We start from the raw sequence: 17795 nt of genomic DNA on the forward strand, positions 1-17795 counted from the left end.
CAAATCTGAACAAAATACATCAGATAAGAACTAAAAATGGCCATGAACAAATGAGGACATATTCAACATGACCAGACACACCACTTATTTGCCTATCAAATTGTTAGAGTTATTTTAATCTTGAGCACATGTCCACTGCCAACATTGCTTGGCAACTGCAAAGAGGCCTTTTCCATGCTGTCACCCTGCCTTCTGGAGGGCAGCAGGTACCCAAAGCTTCAAACCTGGCGTGAACTCTGACCCACTCACTCTACCTATAGGAACTGAGCTCAAGGCAGTAACTGCAATCATGGCAGTGTAAACGTGCATCTGAAAGGAGGCTCACTGTGGTCCTGTTGAAACAACACTGATGTACAGCAATACAGCAAATACTACATTTACTCATGGCACACTTGTAAAATACAGCCATTGAAACGTAGAAGAATATATGTAACAGACTTAAAAGTCTATAATTTATTAAGTACAAAAGCAAATTATTTAAAAAAGCACTTGATCCTAATTTTGTAAAAAATTTTTAAAAAGAAAAAAAGTAAATCCCTGAGAGGGTTTATGTCACATACGAATGCTGCTATTTACTCAGAGGTAGAATTATAAGAAATTTAAATTTTCTTTATACTTTAATGTGCTTTCTAGATTTTATGCTATAAGCATAATTGCTTTTATAGTCAGAAAAAAAAAGCAAAATAAAATACATCCTATTACATCCTATTCGGGGTAATTTAAAAACCCTTTTCACACATTTCAAAATGCAGAATTACAAAGTCAATAACTTTTATTAACATAATGATATAAAAATTTTAGTATGATATACAGAATTCCCAGAGTAATTCCAAAACATTTTAATGCACTTCTTAAAATCTTAATTTACAAGACACCTTGTCTTACCACCACTGACCTTTCAATACAAAAAGCTGACAATTTTTGTTTGCTATAAAACTACAACATCAAGATTGGAGTTAGGTAGCTTTTTTTTTTCTTTCCCTTCCCAGCCATTCTATTGTAAGGAATGTCCGTTAGACTACTGCCCAAACCTCTGTATGTCAACAATAAGTTACATAGATTCTGTACATAATTACAACAGGGTTATTAGAATTCCAGTATGTCACAACATACTTTACCACAGTCCACCATGGGGAAACAGGGCTACTATGCACAGTGCTATTTGTAGCCAGACAGGAGTAAAACATGAGAGCTGGCCCAGTTAGCCAGGTTTATGTGTGGAGAATTAATAACAGCTTTGTTAGGCACTGATCCAGACTAATTCTGGAAAAACCTGGTTGTTTCTGTGAAGCATGCATGATTCACAAAATTTTCCACCCTCAATACCCCAAAAACCAAACAATTTCATAACATACTCTTAATTAGCTATATAAAAATAATCTATATCTTAGATTCGTGCTTGACTTCAAATTCTTAGAAGTAACTAAAGGACTTTACATTCTCTGATTTAGGTTCTGTATAATTTTAGATCACTCAGCTTAGTCAAGTTTGAACAAAATAATAAAATGGTTTGGCTAAATTTTATAGGCACACAACTCAAAATGTGAAAGGCAGTGAAGAATGTAACCGTCTCCACCTTCAATACGGGGCAACGCTGTTCCCTGCTCCCCTCAACTGTACTGCTGGTACTCACCAAACAGCACTATGGATATGAAAACCTTAGACTTTACCACCAATGCTTCCAAATCTGCTGACTTGGAATAAAAATAATACATCAGTACACTTCCACGAGAAGAATTAATATTGTAGTGTTAGGAAAACTAGCAATTTAACTAAACAGCATCAAGTTACAAACCAGGAAAGTGATTTAAAACTAAATGCTGGCTTATGTTTCTGAAACAAAGCATCTAAACTTGGCAGTCCAAAATGGCACTTACTGAGTGTCCATGACAACAACAATATATGCTGACAAGCAGCACACCTTTGTTTTTTGTTTTTGTTTTTAAACGGCATCTCGCTCTGTCACCCAGGCTAGAATGCAGTGGCGAGAGGCATGATCTTGGTTCACTGCAAGCTCCGCCTCCCAGGTTCACACCATTCTCCTGCCTCAGCCTCCCGAGTAACTGGGACTATAGGCGCCTACCACCACGTGGATCTGGCTTTTTTTTTTTTGTGAGACGGAGACTAGCTCTGTAGCCCAGGCTGGAGTGCAGTGGCCGGATCTCAGCTCACTGCAAGCCATGCCTCCCGGGTTCCCGCCATTCTCCTGCCTCAGCCTCCCGAGTAGCTGGGACTACAGGCGCCCGCCACCTCACCCGGCTAGTTTTTTTTTTTGTATTTTTTAGTAGAGACGGGGTTTCACCACGTTAGCCAGGATGGTCTCGATCTCCTGACCTCGTGATCCACCCGTCTCGGCCTCCCAAAGTGCTGGGATTACAGGCTTGAGCCACCGCGCCCGGCATCTGGCTAATTTTTTGTATTTTTAGTAGAGACGGGGTTTCTCCGTGTTAGCCAGGATGGTCTCGATCTCCTGACCTCTTGATCCACCCGCCTTGGCCTCCCAAAGTGATAGGATTACAGGCGAGAGCCACTGCACCCAGCCAGCACAACTCTTTCAATAACGAAACTGGCAGAGCAGGCACTGCGTGTGACCATAGTGCTCTGTGAGCAGGGAGGATGGGTCCAGCTTGCTTCCTTTCCATCAGCCTCCCTGTGAAACAGAAGTGAGGCAGCTGGTTTGTACTCTGCTATCTTCCCAGAATCAAGTTTCTCTCTGTAAATGGTCTCAAGTTTCTCTCCGTAATTTCTATATATGAACTTGTCATTTGAAGTGGGAATAAATAACTGAATTTTAAAAATCAGGAACTACATTTTTAGCCTAAAGAAAGTGCAAACTTGCAGTACAGCAGAGAACAACCTCGGTGCCTGTGATTCCTCACAATGCCCACGCCAGGCCTTTCCTTTCCTTTCCTTGTCTCTCCATCTGTTAAAATACCAGCATCTGTGTTTTTGTAAATGTACTTGGCAGATTCAAAATATTTCTTTAAATAATTCAGGAAGTGCTTTCTAAAAGGAGATGCAGGGAACTGCTGAGAGGGATCTGTAAGAGCACAGGAAGGGGCGAGTCCCGGTGCGTGGGCTCTGCAGTGTCTTCCCACATCACCTTGGACTGCTGGAGCTCATTCGTCTCCGGCACCTGGTCTGGGGTGCTGCGCTCACATGTTGTAGGCCACATAGATGGGGTCCAGCTGGTCAGCCAGGAAGCCGTCCCGCAGGTGCATGCGCTGCTTCTCACCCCGAGAGTTGATAGGGATCACCCCTGGGTCCACAATGACCACGACGCCCACGACCAGGTAGTGCTCCTCCAGCACCACGTTGGTCACCAGGGCCACCAGGTCCAGGGCATCCTGCTCCAGCCCATCCAGCTCCACCACCACCACCAGCAGGTTGGTCCAGGTGAACACGGCACTGCAGAGGAAAGACAGATGGGGTCACACGGACACAGGCACAGGCCACAGGGGCCAATGAATGCTTGGGAAAGGGTGGCACAAAGAAGAGCAAAGCACACTGATGTCACAGAGCTATTTAAGGCTATTCACAACCTAAAGATCAGGCCAGATCCATTTTACAGGATGTCTGTTCTAACTAAAGCTTTTACTGAGCATCAGGAGCATTATCTGATGCTGAAAGCTGTACCTGTCCCAACACAAGTTCCCCACAGGTGAAGGAATCAGGAGTCACAACCATGTGAGAAACACATTAAAAGCAGAAACACTTCAGGATGAGACCTGTGGAAACCTTACCTTTTGCCTGTGCGTTTGGGGACAACCTCTTGGCTTACAACTCATAAGGAAACGGAGAAGAAAACAAGCCAAACCCAAACAAAGGCAGCAAGGTGTGCTCTGGTACCATGCTGTGCAGAGTACATCCAGAGGGAAGACCCACAAGAAGTCCTCAGCCCCCTCTGGCAATGCCCAAGGTAGACAGGGCTCGTCTACATGGCACCCAGCTCCACTGCAGACCAGGGTGACAATGCAGGAGGCCTGTGCTCAGGCCCAGCAGTCCTCGGCTCTGCTCCAACCGATGCACAGCACTCACGCACAGAGGAAGGGCTGTATGGACCACGTGGAGCCGCCCTCCACCTGGGCTCTTACCACTCAGCGACGCTCCTGTGTGCTCGGATGACAGAGGTCTCGATGTCGATGGGGTGGTACCGCATGCCTCTGAGCTCCAGAGTTTCATCCAGAGACCCAACGACATACAGTGCATCATGCCGCCCTGTGAACAGTGTGTGTTTACACGTGCCCAGAAAGCTGAGGCATGCAGAGGCATGGGCTCGTATCCTGAGCCCAACCAGGGGCTCTCAGGCACAGGGAGGTCTCAGCTCAAACATCATGAGGTCCCACACCACATGCAGAGAGGGTGATGGAGGTACTGGCAGTGCAGGCTGTTACCTCTGCAGCATGGAACCACCTCAGGAAAGTTACAGCAAGTGTGAGCGTGTTATTAAAAATAACTTTTATCTCTGGGAACGGGACACTATCTATAGGAGCTACCAAAAGTTCTGCCTTATCTGGCCAGCTTGTGGTGGCTGCACAGAGTCCTCTGGACATTGGCCACAACTTTGAATGGGTTGTGCATGGGAAAGCCACTGGTAAAGACACAGTGGCAGAGAGGCCGGCCTGGCAGAGAGGAGGAGGCCTCCCTGAGGAGCCTGGTAGCCTTATCACCAACACCATCCCCCCACCCCTTAGCAGAGGCCAAGGTCCCAAGGATAGCGAGGGGCAGTCATGGAGGGAAACCAGTATTTTCAGAGAACACCGCTGTCAGAGTATCTTTCCCCCACACTGAACAATACCAGACCACAGCAAGGAGTGAGGTGTGCCAGCAGGTGACCAAGCTCTTGGGGAGCCCAGATCCTCCCCGCACAGCACTCACGTGGGACTTCACCACAACCCCTCACCTCCACTGGCATCGGTGAGCTCTGTTCGTCGAAGGAAGCCAAGGTAGCCAGTCCTTGCCCAGATGGTCTGTGTGTCTCCAAAACTCAGCCGGGCACTGAAGTGGTCGGCATGAAGCGCCTCCTCCCCATAGACGGTGTAGTAGCCGGTGGCATTGTGGGGGCTGCTTACCCAGATCTGGTGGGGCCCAGAGGACAAGAATGTGAAGTGTCACCAACCACCGAGTTCAGATTCTGTCACGAGACATCCATTGGCCAAGAATAATGCTCCAGAAAACACCGAACGAAGTCGGGCGGATAATATTCATTGTCTCTTATTTTATGAACTAAGTTAAATTACAGGCACAGAAAGCAAACGTAACTTTTCTCTCCTTAAATACTATTTCTTCCTTTGACCCAAGAATGGCATCTGTAGGACTCTATCCTACGTGGGTAAGTAGACGTGGGCAATTCCACCTTCCTCACATCCAACTATTGTTGGCAATAAGAGAGGGCTGGAAGCAACCCAAATTCCACAACAGGGACAGGCTGAAGGAATGAGGGTCCCTACAGAGTGGAGAGCATGTGGCTGCTCAGACTCATGGCAAGACAGAGGCCCTGAAAGCAGACAGCACGTCCCAGGGTTAACGTCAGCCCCATGCGTGTGTGTGTGCGTCCACTATCCATGTGCACGTGTGTGTCCACCAGTCTGTTCACATGTTTGCGTGCACCCGCATATCTACACACATGTAAGCATTTGTGTGCATCCATGCAGAGACCAAGAGACCAGAGGCCTGTGCCTGCAGGACCAAATGTCATGGGGCCCTTCTAGACACAGAGTCCGCCCAGAACCTACAGTCAGTTCAACTGGCTCTAACATGCCCCTGCATGGCAGCGTCTGAAAGAGGAGAAGGGGGTGGCCAACAGGGGCATTTCTCTTGAGCATCTGCCATGAGGGGTGGGTCCCCATTCCTGGCTCAGACTCGCCATCTCCTGGGGGCACACCCTTGACTTACAGACCTGGGTTTGGCTGTCCAGAAGTGGGATGGTTGAGGGGAGGGTCCCTCACTCATCCACACTCAGGATTGGGACCCAGGACACCTTCCCATCAGGACACAGTTTAAGACCACCTGAGGGGTCACACGCTCACACCCTTGTCCCAGTCAGAAGAAGCCAGCTGAGGCTGAGTGATTTCCCACTGGGCATGGCTTGCTGGAGGCCCCCACTCTGGCTTCACAGCAGAGCCCACAAATGATGCCTGTGCCCGCCTGGTCTGAAGACATCAATTTGACAGCACATTCCCCAAGAGGACAGGACTAGGAACGTGAGTCCTAAGCTCTCATGACAACAGATCAATCTGCACGTTCGGGACATGACTGCATGTCAAGCTGCCACCGCTGCCCATAAATAATGAGTCGTGCCTGTCCCAAATTACAGCAAGATATACGTGCAATACATGTAGACATTTCAACCCAATGGATTCCTGTATAGCCTCCGTGTTCTCAGGGAGACCTACACCTTCCACCTGCACCCTCAGGACAAGAGCTCTGAGCTCTCCGAACCTCCCAGGGCAGGTGGAGACCTTGAACTCTTCTGGAGCAGAGTTCTCTGTCACCAGTTCCCCCGGGTCTGTGCTCCTGCCTGGGTGCCAGGGACCACGTTTTAAGTAGCAGCTGCTGGGTCCTGCACAAGGTAGCTGTTTTCCATGCTGCCACTGGTGCCTGTGCAGCTCCTCCCACCTGTCAGTGCCCTCACACCTAGGGGTTCCCCTCTGTTGGTTAGGTCAACCTAGGGATGAGGCAGTTTGTCCCACAGTACCCCAAAATCCTACATAGGAACTGGGTCTGGGAGGTACATGGGGGAAGGGCCAAATGGTTTCTGGTAGATTCCCAAAGGCAAGTGTTATTCCACAGTTTAGAATTCCCAAATCTGAAGCAAAAATAGAAGGAAGATGAAGCCGGTGAGGCTGAAGAGCTCAAGCCCCTCCCATGGGCCCCTGCCCTCAGCTCACCTCTCCCAGGTGTGAGTCTCCCAAGGGTCCTTTGGTCTCAGTGTGTGCGATGATGACCTTCACGCCAGGGAGGATCTGGAAGGAGGAGAGCTATGTCCCTTGTTAAAGAAAACATGGCACGAGACTCTCTTGATTCAGTGACGTTAAAATAACGTCCCTCGGAAGTTGGCCTGCAGGACTGACGTGCTTATGTCAGGTCAGGAAGTTTAGAGGCTGCTCCAAATTTGACTTCGAATTTTGAAAAAGAGATGTCAATAGAAATAAGTTGTGAATCTTAGCAAAATGACTCCAGCTCCTAAGACGGGACCCCATCTTTGGGTGTCAGGAGGGGCAGAGGGTCACTAAGGCTATGAAGACAATCAGCCAGGTGATGCCAGCGCACCTCACGGGCACACATCCAGGGGTGCAGTGACCCTGCTGTGCCCAGCCCTGCAGGAGGCACATGTCTGTCCTAGTTCTCAGCCAGGAACCTGACCACGAGGAAGTTCTTCCTGCCCGTGACTCCGAGTCAGTCCAACCACTGAGCGCTGGCTCTGTGCCAGTTCAGAGGCAACAGGCCACCATTTCTTACCTGGCCTCCCAGGCCTGGTCCCAGCGTTCCCTCACTGGGCTCAGGTCGGGCCACTGACTGCACAAGACCTGGATGCTTGTTCTGTGTCCTCAGTTTCCTCACGTATGAAATGGGGGCAGTCGCACTCCTGGCAGGAGGAGGGGACGAGGGGCCAGAGCGAGGTGTGAGCTGTGGTCAGCGCCAGACCCTCCCCGGCCACAGGGAGGTGTGAGCTGTGGTCAGCGCCAGACCCTCCCCGGCCACAGGGAGGTGTGAGCTGTGGTCAGCACCAGACCCTCCCCAGCGGGTGGGACTGTTCTGTTTCCCCAGATGCTGTTGGAGCCTCCATCTTCGCCCTGCACGTCCCAGCTAAGCCCCAAAACCAGAGCTCTTTCCAGGACACAAACCTATCAGGCCCAAGTGATTGTAACAGCAAAACAGGAAAGAATGTCCAATAAAAGGGGGTGAGTGAAACAATTACAGTGCAGCTGTACATGGCAGGGCAGGAACAGCCACTGAAAGGAGCGGTGTGGAGGCCCCACGACCCAGGGAAACTCGCTGAGTTTACACCAAGGATGATGCAGAGCTCTGGCGATGGCGGCTCACATGTCCCTGTGCTCAGAGAAGGGAGGACATGCAGCAGCCCCGGCTCCCACAGATGTGCTGTCCACTAAGTTCACCCAACTCCACTCTCGGCTGGTCTACTTCCTAAAGTGACTGTCACAGAGGACATGGGATGGGAGCTTTTCAAGCCCCTGCACCTGCATGTGAGTTCACTCACTCACTCACTCCTGCTCCCCACACTCAGCCCAGTCCCACCGTCCTCCCAGTAGCTCCCACCTCGAGACCCTCACAGCAGCTGTGCCTTCTGTCCCCAGTCTCACCCCTGCTGCCCTGCAGGAGTCTGTGCTGGACATCACGTGGCTTGGCTGGGTCCCTCTCTGGGCCCGTCTCTGACTCCCCACAGGTGGCTGTGGCCACGGCAATGAACGGAGTCAGGGTGGCCAATCTCCTTCTCTGGTCTCTGGGGTTGTGAAGGCACCAGGGCCCCCGCGGCCCCTGCTGGATGTGCAGCAGCTGCCCACTCACATCAAGCCTGGCATACTCTTCATGCCGCCTTCCTGGGCTGTGTGGCTTTTCCTCCTTCCTTTGAACCTTTCCTGAACCAAAGGAGGTTCAAACCTCCTTCCTTTGAACCATTCAGAGGATGCTGTTCTGTGCCTATGTCTGCTGACCCCTTGCAGCATCTCAGTTTTTTCCTGGGAGTCCTCAGGCCATCTCAGGATCCCCCAGATCCTCTACAGGCTCTGGGGGCCTCTTCCCTGCTGACACCCTAAACTAGGGCATGAGATTTTGCCATCTCCAATTTAGGGTCAGGGCCACTCCACTGATGTGTAGGTGGGCCGGACCCTGCCTCCATGGCCCTGCCCCGGAGGCCTGAGGCCTGCCACCCACCCAGTGGGAGCTCTTTATTCCTGTACCTGAAGTTCTCCCTTTCTTGGCTTTGAGCTCAGACGTGTGTTTAAAGACGTAACTAAGTGATTCTATATCCCAGTCACAAAGCAGGGAAGGAGGCTTCTGCAGCAGCCAAGCCCCCCCCAACCAGAAGTCAGCCCGTGTTCATCTGAGCCACAGCCCCCAGCACCCTCCACGGGGTGATGCTTCAGACGGACGTCTCAGACACAACTCAGAATGCACACGTCTTGGTTTCCACTACCTTTCCAGACTCCATCAATGGCAGGCTGTGCGGAGAACCCCGTTCTACCAAACGTACCCTAAAAATCAAGGGAACAATTTCAGTATGTAATTCACTACACAGGTATGTCTAAAAGGGCAGATCATGAGGTTGGAAATGATCACTCTGAGGGTCTGCTGACAACAGCCAGGATGTCAACCTTTCCACAGCACACCTGCCATGAATGGCAGGGACACCCCAACCACGCTGTGGTCCCAAGTGCTGCCACCCTCATGCACTCACGACCCACCGCATGTGCTCACAGCAGCTCACTCTACATTTCTTTTAGGTCCTCCTTGAACCCAGCAGGCCCCTGGCACCCAGTAAGCTAAACCTAGTGTTTACATCAAGCTACAGTGTGGCCATACTTGAGAACCCAGGACTGGGATCTGAGCTTCAAAGCTGGGAGAGGCCCTGATACACACCTGACCACAAACCAGCAAGCACACGCTGTATGCACCACCATCGGTTATCAAGATGAAAACTAAGTCAGATTCTATGACAGCATCAGGTAAGAAATGTTCTTGCCAGTAGACGGATTACTTGTCTTCTGTCTGTCCCTATCCCTCTAAACAACCAAATGTCACAGGGGTCACTCTTATTCTTCCTGGCCGTGTGACAGATAAAGGGATGTTAACTGCAGCCCTGGGGACGCGGGCGCACAGAGACAGACAGAGCTCCCCTGGGAAGAGGAGGCTCACAGCTCTCCTTTTCCTCTTGGTGCAGATGGCCCAGTGTAGCCAGCTGTCCTCTCATGTGCCTATCCAGGTGCCCGGGTAGGCCTGACTTGGCCCAGCTGTCCTCTAATGCCTGGGTCCCAGGGGTGCACAGTCAGCGCAGAGCTGGTCCGCACCACTTTGCCGCTGGGTATGAATGGGGCCCAGGCAGGCTGGGAACATTACCTGTCATGGCGCAGTGCCCGCATGTCCACGTAGACGGTTGTGGGGTCTGGGCCAGCTGTGCCCTGGAAGGAGAGCAGCAGAGGAACTTCTGTTCAGGGGCCTCACTTTCATCTTGTTTGCACAGGCACAGCTGCATGGCAGCTCCTCCCCGGCCCCCGGGGACACCCAAGAAGGGAGCCGCTCTGCTCCCTGCAGCAAGTCTGCCTCGGGGTTCGAGGTCCCCCAGGCAGGCTGGTGCTTTCCATCCAGACATCCACAGAGCTTGATAATATTGAAAGAGTCAATGACTCTGAAAACACCAAATCATGCCACTTTACATTTCAGCTCTAACAACTTTCTATTCCCACTGGTCTCCTGCTGTGATGAAAACACCATTAGGATTTGAGGGGCATTTCCACCATGCTGTCAGGCAGGGCCTGGCCTCTCACCAACCAGTCTAATTCTACTGGGGACTGCTTGCAGCCGAGACTCACCCAGGTGAGATGGACGGCAGCCTTCACCTTTCTACTCCTTTCCTTTCTGAACCTTACAGTTAACATTAATCCCGACTAACGGACATTATGTGTCATTTTATTCAATAAGGAACATCAAATTAAATGAGTACGCTGATCAACATCACCCTTAAAGATCCCAGACAACATAAACTATGTCTGCACTGGAATTAAACACCTCTGCACTGAATTGAAACAGAGCCCTTCCTCCCAAGGCAATACTATGAGCATTAACATTTTTTGAAAATAGTTTTACTTTTAAATTTGGTTACAAGGGAGCTTTTGTAATATGTCAAGTAATATCCACTGTGAACAAAGTAAGACAGCAAAAGAAACATGTTTGTCTAGAATTCACGAGAAAGTCACATGAACTCGTGGGAGGGGGAAGCACAGAGGCACCAACAAGGTCAAGGTCAAGGTCATACCTGCTCAGCCAGCTTTCCCAGCCTGTTGGGCTGACAGAGGCCAAGGAGGCAGCAGAGTGAGACAGGGAGGAGACAGCCACAGGAAACACACACAGAAGCAGCAGCCACATGAGAAACACAGGGAAAGAGAGAGCAAAACCCACCTCTGTATCTTAAAGAGCAAACGTGAACATCCATTAACTTCATTTCTGCAATCACATGTGGCGTCCACACCCTTCTGACGTCTAGCAAGGAGGCCCCAGGCTTGCAGACGCAGAGCCACTAACACACAGGCCGGCACCCACGCTCAGCCACAGCCTACAGCAGGAAGCGAGCTCACAAAAGGCCCGATCTCTGCTGTGTGACAGGCGTGTGAGGCTTGAGTGGTCAGGGGTCTTTTTGTGGGGAAGAGGGTGTGAGCAGAGCCGCCACCCTGCCCTGCGTGCACTGCCACTGTGACGGGGAGGCACAAGGCCAAGCAAACACTTTGGAAACAGAGACAGGCCCGCACTCAGCCCTGCTCTGGCATGGACAGGTGCCATTTCCTTCCAGCTATTTTTGTACGATGTGGGTGAATAAGGTATTCAATATGTAGGGTTATCTAAAAAGCTATTTGGTTTTAAGATGTTTTTAGAAAGAAAGGAAATTGAGATACTAGTACAAAATCTAAGAAATAGCTGTAGCTATCTGAGGAAGCAGTAAACAGAATTGCCATGAGCTCTTTAATCTCTGAAACTTGGTGCTTTTTTTTTTTTTTTTGAGACAGGGTCTCGCTCTGTCACCCAGGCTGGAGTGCAGTGGTGAGATCTCGGCTCACTACAACCTCCTCTTCCCAGGTTCAAGCGATTCTAGTGCGTCAACCTCCCAAGTAGCCGGGACCACAGGCACACACCACCAGCCAGCTAATTTTTGTATTTTTAGTAGAGATGGGGTCTCATCATATTGTCCAGGCTGGTCTCGAATTCCTGACCTCAGGTGATCCGCCTGTCTCGGCCTCCCAAAGTGCTGGGATTATAGGCATGAGCCACCACTCCTGGCCTGAAACTTGGTCCTTCCTTTTAATAAGACATTTCAAGGTTTCAAAAATGAATGAGTCAATACAAATTACATTTATTAATGTTTCAATTTAATATTGCTAGATATCTTAAAACAGTAAGTTCAATCTTGCTTTAAGAACTTAGCTGTGTATTATATCTAACTTAGAGAGTCTTACAGGTAAGATATTAGTCACTGTTCAAAAACAATTTGTGTTTTTTTCCAAATAAGCCTTTGTTCAACTAGAATAGAATATCTTTAAAAATAAAACTCTTGAAGCTAAAATATTACGTGGAAATGAAACATCAAAGGCTCAGAGAAGGAGAAAGAGATCAGGCAGGCACAAAATTGCACATTAACAGCTGGGAAGCTTGGTCTCCACGCTGCCAAGAGCCAGCTTTCGAGAACCACAGGCCCCAGCGCCTCACCTGGAGGCAGATGGCCACGTTGACCCTGCACCCGAACGTGGTGCTTACGGCGCGGGCCGGCAGGCCCAGGTCCTTGAAGAGCTTGGAGAAGGACTGGGTCAGCGCAATCCTGGGCCGCTCCTCGGCGACCACCATGCATGTGCGCACACATGACAGGTTCACCCCCTTCATCTGCGGGAGGGGGGAGCAGTCAGGCCACAGCCACAGCCCCGTGAGTTGCCAGGGCCCTGGGCACTGTCTTGGGAAATCTCCGAGTGGGCACACAGAGGTGGAGCTGGACACAACCTCCTCTCTGCATCCTAAGTGTGGACGCGCTAGAGGATTCCATCTGACCTGCATCCCACACCTGCCCTCCCACACAGCCAGACCTCCACCCTGCCATCTCGCAGGGACCCTGCCCTCCTCCCACACCCGCCTCTCCTTCGGGGTGTGGAGCTGCAGAGACAGGTGAGCCGTGGAGGAGGGATGTGTACACAGGGCCCGTAGTGGGAAAGGTTTTTCTCTACTTCTTCCAACTGCAGGGAGGGGTCTTGGGAGTCTTGTTTTGTTTTGTTGTTTTTAAACTTCCCAGGGCTGTGGTCTACAGCACACTCAGAAGCCCGGGTCTGGGCACTCACCCTGAGGACACCCGTCTGTGCGCCCAGGCCCTTGGTGCACATCTCCATCACAGAGTAGGAGCAGAAGGTGACGCGGGCCTTGTACTGGCTGACGGCTGACAGCCACAGGGACACATTGCTCTCCAGCTCCAGCGGAGGCACCAGCACTGATTGGTGTCCCGAGTAGACACTGCGAGAAGGAAGGCTCGTGAGGCTCCACCTGCCCACCGGGCACTCCACTCTTCCCTTCCTCAAGGACACTTCTTTTCCAGCCACGACAGTGGCATGATTCTGTTCTGATGCCAAGTAGGGGAGTTTGGTGGAAAACATGCCATGGGGTGAACGTTGGGGGATGGCAGGCACGGGGTCCTGAGCTCTGCTCCAAACACTTGGAGAGTATCCAGGGACAATGCTCCAGAGGCACTCACTTACAGAGATGGATCACTACTTTCTAGTGTTTGAAGGAATCAAACAGATTCTTCCCAAGTACTGATAATGGATAGTGTATTTAATGAAAACTGTATTTTCACTCAATTTCAGACTCAGACTCCAACCCACTTCATCCCCAAACAAATCCACTCACACACGTCTCATCGGCTTCCTGAACACTCAGAAAAGGTGCCTTAGAAGGCCAAGGTTCCTAAGAGCCACACGAGCTGCTCCAACCTGGCAGGCAGCAGGGGCCCTGCACTCACCTGCACAGACACCACAGGGCAAAGCCAAGGCCACAGTAGGGGTCGAGGCAGATGGCGATCTGCCGCGAGGGGTACAGCTCACACTGCAGCTTTATGGAGCGGCATAAGGCGCTTGTGGCCGCGTGAGACATCTCGGGAATAAAATAAAGTTCAAAAAAAAAAAAAAAGGGGGAAATGAAATTCAGTGATGTGCACGAGGAGAGAGGGTGGATGGCAGCGTCTGCTGTCCACATGGCTAGACTACCGAACATCATATTTATTTCCTTAAAAGATGGTTGGCTCAAATCCCCATATAACCTAAATAATACCCAAGAAATGGTACACTAAAAATCTTAGAAACAAAATTTCAGGATATTGAATTTAAAAAAAATTTTTTTTTTTTTTTTTGAGGCAGAGTCTTGTTCTGTCGCCCCAGGCTGAAGTGCAATGGTACAATCTCGGCTCACTGCAAACTCTGCCTCCCGGGTTCAAGCAATTCTCCTGCCTCAGCCTCCTGAGTATCTGGGATTACAGACGCCCGCCACCATGCCCAGCTAATTTTTTGTATTTTTAGTACAGATGGGGTTTCACTACATTGGCCAGGATGGTCTCCACCTCTTGATCTCGTGATCCACCCGCCTCGGCCTCCCAAAGTGCCGGGATTACAGGCGTGAGCTACCGCGCCCAGCCTAAAAAATGTTAATCGAGCTGTTGGCTCCCAGCAAGGTAAGAGATTCTTCAAAGCCACCAGTTCCTGGAAGCCAGTTAGTCATAGATCAGAAAGTTTAGACATGACCATAATGCATCAGAAAATGCATTACTCTCAGGCTTATCACATTTTAGGCTTCACTGGTGTTTAACACCAATCTTAAGAAGCAATATTATTGCCTTGTGCTTTGTATAAGGACCTGCCGGTTTAAACCTGTATCTGACATCCTTTCTGTCCACTCCTCCTGATTTCTAGGGGTTGAGGCAAACAGGATTTCAGAGGACCTACCTTCACCCCCGCTAGTATCCCAGTGGTTGACACGCTGAAGTCCAAGTATGCGAGGACATCGGGGGAGGGGGGCCTGAAAATGCTCGCTACCTTCTTTTTCGGGATGTCATCTGTTAAACAGGAGACACCAACATTAGCGTTCCCGCATGTATTCTGAACGCTCTGGGCTTTCACAGGCAAGAGGCGACACATGATTTGTCCTTGGGAGTCCTGCAGAGAGTGAGCTCAGACAGCAGTGGGGCCGTGACCATGCAGGCTGTGTGTGCTCAGGAAAGCGTATTTCATTCTTCATGGAAACGCTACCCGGTCCCACCAAGACCACACTGAGCCTGTGGAAATGGGGGACAGGGCAGGGCGAAGAGAGGCGGCATCACGTCACTGACCAGTAGGAAAGATTAGAGGACTGGGGACTTGCCAAAGGCCACAGAGCCTATGGCAGAGCCCAGATGAGCCCAGAGTCCTGACCACAGCAAAAATAGCCATGGACGGGCTCTGGGTTCTGCGTGCTTCATCAAGTTCTCGTGGCCCCATGAGCCAGACACCACTGCCTCCCGGGATGCAACTGGGCACAGGCTCAGCAGGGCAGGCACCGCTCCCCCTGAGGCAAGCCCATGAGGCTTTGGGGCCCTGGCCGGCTGTTCAGCTCTGAGCCTTCCCTCCCCTACACCAGCTGCCCTGGCCCAGCCCCATCCAGCCCAGGCTGAGACAGGTCCACGGCAGAGGGGAGCCAGGGGGGTTTCTGACCCTCGCCCTGCTGGCCCTCAGCATTTCCTGGGGCACGACAGCATTCACCAATGATGGGGACAGGGATGCTGGAGTGGTGGCACGCGGTGGGAGCTGTGTCCCCAAAGCGTTTGCAGAAAGCCTCAGAGAGCTGCCAGCCCCCATGCCAGCAGGAGGCAGGTGAGAGGGGCAAGGCTGTGCTCCACACCACTTGGGACTGGGTGCGGCTGCTGTGGGCTGAGTGGAGCGCAGGTTTACACATGAGACAGGGTCCCCCCTGCTGTCAGCCAGGCTCCTGCCAGGACTGCTCTTGCCTCATGTGTTTTTGGACGGCAGCCAGGCAACACCACCCCTACAACACAGAAAGGAAAAGGGACTGGTCCTGGGCAGTGTGAGGGCACGCACCTGTGTCTAGGATGGTGGGCCAGGTCCTGATGTCCACGGCGGCAGCAGCCTCCTTGGACCTAAGCAGCCGTGTGACGGCCTGCGTGGTGAGGACGCATGCAGACTTGCTGACCTGCATGGCGAGGGGCCAAGGGTGGGTGGGAGGGGCCTCTCGAACTGCCCAGAAAAGGGGGCAGCGGAGGGTAGCCTTGCAGCCTCCCACTCACAGACCCTGACCCGCGGGCCAGGTAGGCGCACCTCCACGATCATCTTGACGGTGGGCAGTGTGGTGCCAAGGTTCTGAGGGTGCGGGGGCCGCACAGTGACGGGCACGCAGCCACAGTACAAGCAGCCATAGAACGCGGCGATGAGGTCCACCCCTGTGGAGACAAGGACTGGCTGTGAGGAGGCCAGTCGCAAGAGGCTCCCACCAGCCTCTGTTCACTGATCCTGCAAGAGAGGGGAGGAGGTGGTGCTGGGGAGGGCATGGGTGACTCTCAGGTTTCCAGAGGGGTAGCTGAGCTGAGGAGGTAGACACATGCAGAGAGGAGGGGCTGAGCTTAGTTTTGGAAGATGCTTCGAGGAGGGAATGTCTGGGTGCTGCTTAGGGTAGGGGGCTGCTTACGAAGAGCTGCAGGCGCACAGACCCACAGTGAGCCCACCTGGTGGGTAGACTAGAGCCACATGGTCCCCAACACTCAGTCTTCCCTTCTCCATCAGAGCCGCAGCCACTCTCTCAGCCCTTTTGTGCAGCTGGACACAGGTTGCAGTGCTTGTGACGGTGCCCTAGGAAAGCGATCTTTGAGCTCATCTGTGTGCTGGTGCATGCAGGCGGGCTGTTCGCAGATGTGCGTGCACACCGCCTGCACGCCCTGCACACGACCCCTTGTGATTAGGACCCATGATAATGACAATGTGTCAGTCCTAGGCGTGTGGCTGGTGTCTTTTTTTGGTAGAGATGGGGTTTCACCATGTTGGCCAGGCTGGTCTCCAACTCCTGACCTCAAGTGATCTGCCCACCTCAGCCTCTCAAAGTGCTGGGATTACAGGCATGAGCCACCACACATGGCCCACGACTGGTGTCTTTTCTCACCATCTGTACTCTCTCACTAGCAGTGAAGGGACAGGCACACAAGCATCTCCTGTGTGGTCCAGCTAAGAGGGAGCGATGCGGGCACTCCATTCTCCCAGGGCTGAGCCAGAAACACATGGCTAAAGAAGACCTTCCTGGCCTTTTCAATAAAATATTCCATACACCACCGTTATAAATAAATAATAAGTGATAAGCAAACATCCCTGAACTGTACTATTTGGCAAGCCCACAGGTCACCTGCACTGAGCCTGGGCCTGTGTCATCTTCAGCCGGCTTTCTCAGAGTGTCCGTGCGTCTCCTCTAGGACTGACCGCACCAGCTCCTTCATTCACCCTGTCTGTGGAGGGGCACTGGGGCCATGTGACCAGTTCAGTGCAAACAGAAATACCTTGTAATCCTACCTCTCTGCTCAGGAAACTCATCCTCCCTGATCCCATGCCAGGCCTCACAGCTTTTTTAGTCCTTCTTAAGAGGATAAAAAGCGCAATTCAGTCTAATGAATATAGAACTCCAGAGCAGACCAGTGTAACATCAAACTCCCTGCTTCTTGACTGGTGGCTTCTACTGACAGAAGGCAGTGGAAGAGAGAGACCAGTGGACGCGCTTATGTGCTGTGCCCAGACACAAGGGCTGGGCCGATCCTGAGAGTCCAAATCCCGGGAGCTTTGCCAGTCCATAGAGTCAGGGCCCCATCAGGACAGAACCTGAGAACTGGACTGGGACTCAAAGCCCCCAAGGCCCGGGATCCCATGGCATCCTTATGGAAAACCCAGTGACCCCAGCCTTATCTGCATCTCCTCCCTGGGTAAACCTGGCCCCCACCACACTGGCCTCCTTTCCTGCCTTGAGCCACTGGGCATCATTGCTTCACAGTCCCTGCTACACAGTTCCAT

At 51.6% G+C, this 17795-nt stretch overlaps 1 protein-coding gene across 3 annotated transcripts in view; it reads right to left on the reverse strand.

Moving 5' to 3' along the window:
* Nucleotides 1-435: 435 nt before the first annotated feature.
* The window catches only part of DIP2A (disco interacting protein 2 homolog A), a 110462-nt gene continuing 93102 nt past the window's right edge, over nt 436-17795 (reverse strand). For 2 of the 3 annotated variants that reach the window (XM_050784324.1, XM_050784322.1), the window contains 14 exons: nt 16472-16595; nt 16068-16189; nt 15831-15942; nt 14703-14812; nt 13727-13857; nt 13053-13221; nt 12436-12606; nt 10994-11023; nt 10078-10139; nt 9158-9215; nt 6891-6965; nt 4904-5078; nt 4095-4218; nt 436-3408 (listed from right to left, as the gene is read on the reverse strand). In XM_050784324.1, the coding sequence (XP_050640281.1) occupies nt 3156-3408; nt 4095-4218; nt 4904-5078; nt 6891-6965; nt 9158-9215; nt 10078-10139; nt 10994-11023; nt 12436-12606; nt 13053-13221; nt 13727-13857; nt 14703-14812; nt 15831-15942; nt 16068-16189; nt 16472-16595 (1716 nt within the window). In that variant the 3' untranslated portion in view covers nt 436-3155. The remainder of the gene's footprint in view (nt 3409-4094; nt 4219-4903; nt 5079-6890; nt 6966-9157; nt 9216-10077; nt 10140-10993; nt 11024-12435; nt 12607-13052; nt 13222-13726; nt 13858-14702; nt 14813-15830; nt 15943-16067; nt 16190-16471; nt 16596-17795) is intronic. The other variant, XM_050784323.1, reaches the window with a different exon arrangement.

The sequence above is a fragment of the Macaca thibetana genome, chromosome 3, assembly GCF_024542745.1.
Source record: "Macaca thibetana thibetana isolate TM-01 chromosome 3, ASM2454274v1, whole genome shotgun sequence".
Classification (NCBI taxonomy): Eukaryota; Metazoa; Chordata; class Mammalia; order Primates; family Cercopithecidae; genus Macaca; species Macaca thibetana.